Source organism: Gavialis gangeticus, unplaced genomic scaffold, assembly GCF_001723915.1.
Source record: "Gavialis gangeticus isolate Ggan-Ray unplaced genomic scaffold, GavGan_comp1, whole genome shotgun sequence".
In the NCBI taxonomy this organism is placed as follows: Eukaryota; Metazoa; Chordata; order Crocodylia; family Gavialidae; genus Gavialis; species Gavialis gangeticus.
Window position 1 is genome coordinate 23389 of NW_017729007.1, and position 5662 is coordinate 29050.

Consider the following 5662-nt stretch of genomic DNA (forward strand, 5'->3'; position numbering starts at 1 on the left):
CACTCCTTCCCACAGCAGCCTGCACAGCACTCCCTCTCACACCTCCCTGTGCCCACCAAACAGCACTACCCTGGCTGTGTCCAGCGTGCAACGCTTCCCAGCAAAGCTGCTCCCAGGGTGACTGCAACAACCCAGGTATTTCTTGACTCCCCCTGCCTCCAGTGGCTCCTCCTCCTCCTCCTATCCTTGCTGCACCACTCAAGGCAGCAGGCAGAGAAGGCTAGCCATGGGAATATGTGCCAGGCAGCAGATGCCAAGCCAGGCAGGAGGGAAAAACCAGCCAGGCAGCTCCTGTCCCAGAGCATGAGACTCCAGCTTCATCTCCCAGGTGCCTTCCACCCATTCAGCTGCCCACTGCACCTGCACCTCCTGGGCAAACTCTGCTGCACAGGCCCCCAGCCCCCACTCCCGCCCCCAGCCAGCTCCCAGGACCTAGAAAACACCCCACATACATGTGCATATCCAACCCCAATTTACACCCCACACACATCCCACAAGCACATCCCCACCACACACACTCCATTCCTTCCCACACCCCCACACCCTCACATATGCCACACACTCCACCCCCCACACCCTCCCACACACAATATACAAAAGTAAGACTTTATTTTGAGCTGTTATGCAATCACTTCTATATACACTACTCAAAAAAACAAATCACAAGTTGGACAAAAATTATTTTTTGAAATAAAAATATGTTATAGTAAATGTCTGATTTTTAGTATATGATTTTTTTTTATCTGTAATTTGTTACAATGGTATCTTCTGAAGGATTTTGTTTGTGCAGCCCTCAACAGCTCACCAAAACTCGTTAAGTGGCCCTCTAGCCGAAATAATAGCCCACCCCTGCTCTAATGATAGAGAAACAGTAAATGGGAACTTGAGAAATCTTTCATTTTATGGAGCATTAAGCAGAGTCAATGACATACCCATGGTATTCACCTAAGCCACTGTTCTTTTTTTAGGAACTAATCTGCATAATTGGCCTTGATTTGTGGGTCTCATGCCAAATTCTCCCACTCATCCCAACTGATAAATACAGCATGCTAATGCAAGTGCCAGTTGTTTGCTGGCCTTTCTGCTTTCCCGGGAACAATTGCTTTGTTCCCCTAAAAGAAATTTTTTCTGGCTGTTGCTGTGGCAAGGACAACCTGTACCCACTGTTCCTACAAACCTCTCCAAATGTTTGGGGCTCCAAGAGTGAATAAAATAAATGGAAGTGAGCCACAAAAAGCTTTTGAATGTTCATGGTACTGAGAAGCAGAGTGCAGTATGTTATACTTACCTTAAACAAATTCAGTCCTGTTAATTTCAGGTAGTCTCTCCAATTTGTTCAGATCATTTTTAATTCTGATCTATTCTTCAAAATGCTTGTAACTCCCTCCTTCCCATTTTACTGTCACCTGTAAATTTTACTTTTATATTGGGGCTTAGTTTATAATGGTCTCCACATTTGTGTTCTAAAGGAAAAGCCGTTTTGAACAAAGCAGGTGATTTTCTTAACTAAAAGTGCTAGTTTTACATCACTAGACGCTAACATTTTATTAGAATTTTATTTTTCATTACAGATTTTCTTCCATTTTAAGTAAAACCAAACAATTTGAAAGTTCTAATATTAATTTTTCTAAAATATTTTTCAAGTACTCTGTTTTCCATTTTTCTGTCTGTACTTTGGTGTGGCGTTTCAAAGTCATCAGGTCACTGGTTAAGTTGCTCATGTACATGTTAGCATAGACACAATTAAATGGACATCTCGCACTAAGCAGGAGACAGGGAAAATCACCTCTGCAGTTTCTACAACTGCCCTGTTGTTTGCAATAGCAGCTTTAGAAGCACAAGAGAGGAATGAGATCTCAAGGATATAGCCAGCCTTTTCAAATTTGTATAGTATCTTCTTATTCCTTCTCCTTCACATGTCTCCTTCACGTGTGTTCATCTGCATGCAGCACAAATCTGTGATGCAACAGCCAAAATATTATACTGAGGCATGCATATCCCCATGGGTTATTTTCCAAAAAATCTTATTTTCATTCAATAATGGTTCCCCACCCCACCCACCCCATCCACAAAAAAGTAGTATAATCTTCTATATCTCAAAGGGGGGGAAATGAAAATTTAGAGAGAATGTCTCATAATATTCTTTTGTTTGTATTTCTTTAATTGCATTAACTGTCTTATAGAAGAAAAGTCTTGCAGTATCATCCCAGCAGCTAGACATTCAAGTGGGTGAATAATTAGTGGAAGCTAATTAGTACAACTTATTTTCTTGTGCTCTATGAATCCATTGGGCAGATTGGAAGAGCCACTAGAAACAGAACAGCTGATCCAACGCTTCCGTGCCAACATTGTGATCAACACAGTGGAGCCTTTTGAGGAAGAGGAGTGGGCTGAGATTTCAATCGGTGCTCTACATTTCCAGGTATAGTCGGATTCCAACTGTCTTTTCCTGTTAGGTACCATCCTTCCCCTGCAAATGAAGCCATTCATTGCAAGGCTAAGTTTGAGACAAGCAAAAGAATCAATACTGGTGATGGTCATAGTTCTGCAAAGGAATGCATCTTGTGATTTGTGATATTTTCAAGTATACCCACAATGTAAACAGGCCAGTCTATCTAACTTTGTCACATCATAAAACCTTTCTCAAATCACAACATTCCCTTCTTTTCTCCAAATGAGAAACATTTTTGCCTTTATTTTTTCACATAAAATGTACAAATCCTGGTGCATTCACAAAAAATATCAGCCCAAATCCACAGAACGAGGCCCCTGATTCTTCACGCCGTCATTTTTTGAATGCCCACCTCGGGAAATAAGGTATCTTAAAATGCGAATTTGGACACACAGTTCATTTCTAGGAGTTAGAATCTTTGCTACTATCAAAGGAAGGGAAAAGAAAACACAATTTATCAGTGCACTTTGTTTTTATTTTAATGCTGTCTGACTTACAACAACATTCCTTACTTAAGAGGTTTGAGTATTGATAAATATAAAAGAATCATTGCAAAGTAGAAGTTAATCTAAAGAATAAGATGTATTATGAACATGCATTTTTACTGCCTTTTTAATTTCTAAGTTACCTGATCATGCTATATAGACATAAATTTTAGACAACACTCTGCTGCAATGTTCCCTTAACTTATCCTTATGAGCCTTTCAATACCAGGAATACCACTCTAAGTATCTTGAGACACTGTTTGCCATATTGAGCAGCCTGTCTGTGTGTGGCTTTTTTGTCTTGGTATTCCCTGGTCATAGTGCATCTTTTTCTTTTTTTGTGTGTATATGTATATAAAATTTGTATGAATGTGGACTATTGTCATCTTTGACTCTTGGGCAAATTGAGTACAAAGGCACAGCAGATAGATATAAGAGACTCTTAGAAATTCAGAATTCTAAGTGTTATTTCTCTCTCCTAATTTGTGTTGTTTCTTCCTAATTTTGTCAACAATTGTATTTATTTTCTTTAATGAACATTATTGATCAGAAGAAATAGGTTGTGTTTATGAACAGAAAGATGGAAAGATTTTATTATTTATTTCTATTTTAACATTGAAAGAGAAGGTTCTTAAACCATTTTATCTAAACTGTAGCTGTGATGTACTACAGTTATGAGATGAGAACATTACATGAAAAATATGCATTACTTGGTTTCCCTATTAATTTTTGCAATATAAGTGGGACTGAAGGGATTAATTTCTTTTCTGAGACAGGGAATAAGAGATGGGTGCTAGTAATGGATGTGTCTCGTTTCATACAAATGAACTATCAAGAACTTTTATATATGAATGGAGGACCAAGGGTGTGAAATATAAATATTCATCAGCTCCTCTGTGGTAAAGGTCTCTATGCATGCTAAGAATTAACTTACCTTAGTTTAGCTCCCATTGGATGTGTCTACACAAGATGTGTTACTGCACAGCAGACTAATTTCCTGCTCAGTAAAGCATCACCATCTACACATACACGGCAATCAGGGTGTAGTAGACTAATTTACTGCACTGCCAGATAGTCCTTTCAGATCAAGTGGTGTCTGGTAGCCCAGTAAATTACTGTGCTTAAACACATGTGTAGATGGTGACATCAGGATTAGTTTACTCTGGCTTAGGTTGAACCAGAATATCTTCAGTTGCTTTAACTGCACATATAGACATGCCCATATACTGTGAAATAAGCACCTTTGTACTTGCACAGTTACTGCAAAGCAGGTATTTCATGCTAAAGTCCTCCTGCATTGACCCAGTTGTAGAATCATAGAATCATAGAAAGCAGGGCTAGAAGGGACCTCAGAAGGTTATCTAATTCACTTTCGTGGTCAAGACAGGATCTTCCCTATCTAAACCATCCTATGAAGTTTTCTTTCTTTCTTGTGTCAAACAGCACTGCACAAACAACCCTCTTGCTCAACTACCAGACGCAATGTCTGAAAAACATCAAGAACACCCTAACTTTTCACAGGCAAAACAAGTAGATGTGGGCACTGTCAGTGTTCTCTCCCAGTGCTGCTCAGCCTTTTTGCCCAGCGGGCTGAATGGGCAGTGCCCCAGCTGTCAATGGCCAGATCTGGCTGGTCATCCTGATCTGGTGCCAAGGGTGGGCATGGCAGTGCCCCATCTGGCCATGCAGAGAGGGATGGGGCCAGCCCAGCCCCAATCCGGACCCTCAGGGGAAGAGGGCCTCACACAGTTTCTGAATAAGCAGACACTAAAGGCATATTTTTATTCCACTTATTAGATGTGGAAGTGGACTTAGGTACCTAACTTCAATCCTATTCCATCTTGCTTGAGTCCCTGAAAAACAGTTAATGCGAAAGGTAAGTGAATCCTATATGCCACAAGGGATATTTATAGGATCAGTTATCAATCCATTATCTATTCCTCATTTCATAAGCAGTCATAAAAAGGCCTAAACCCATCCCCCAATCTAGAATCATGGCTGGTTAGTAGATTTTTCCTACCCACAACTGCAAATGTTTTGTTAGAATATGCGGGATGGACATATATCTCATCGGCTGCTGGCACTTGTTAAGCACGTTTTGCAACTGAGGTCTGAGGAATGTTGTGCCCCACTCTCAGAATAGCCAGATGTGCATGGCAAGTTGTATGATTCTGGGAATGGAGCATAAAATTCCTCAAACCCTAGCACTGAGACTGGGAGCTGCCAGGGACCAGTGCAAGGGGGTACCTTTACCCACTCTTGAACTGATGCATCCACAAGCACCTGGGTTCTTTGAGTCCAGTGTTTAGGAGCCTTACTCTGATGTCAGGCTCATGGCGTCCCGGATCTTTAAGGAGCAGGCATGCAGCTGGGAGCCTGGGCTGAACACCCTCCTACTTTAAGTTTTCTGGGTGCCATAAGCCTAACATCAAGTAAAGGCTCCTCATGATGCAGCTGGAGATAAAGGAACTCTCCCAGCCCCTGCTGCTTATGCCAAGTTAAAGGGGCACCATCACTGTAATATGGTTATATAATTTTAATTGTATTTGTATATATAATCATATATGTAATTGCAGTCACCATCACGGTAATATGAGGGAGCTAGCAGGGGTTATTGCAGGGCCCTTGGCATGGCTTTACGAGTGCTCGTGGTGTTCGGGCCAGGTGCTAGATGATTGGAAGATAGCTAATGTGGTCCCCATTTTTAAAAAAGGGAGGAGGGAAG

The 5662-nt window shown here is 41.1% G+C and overlaps 1 protein-coding gene across 1 annotated transcript in view; it reads left to right on the forward strand.

The window, feature by feature from the left end:
* The window catches only part of LOC109292002 (molybdenum cofactor sulfurase-like), a gene marked incomplete at its 5' end in the record, with an annotated part of 46007 nt that overhangs the window by 23278 nt on the left and 17067 nt on the right, over positions 1-5662 (forward strand). Inside the window, one exon of the mRNA XM_019509241.1 lies at positions 2296-2422. Within this exon, the coding sequence (XP_019364786.1) occupies positions 2296-2422 (127 nt within the window). The remainder of the gene's footprint in view (positions 1-2295; positions 2423-5662) is intronic.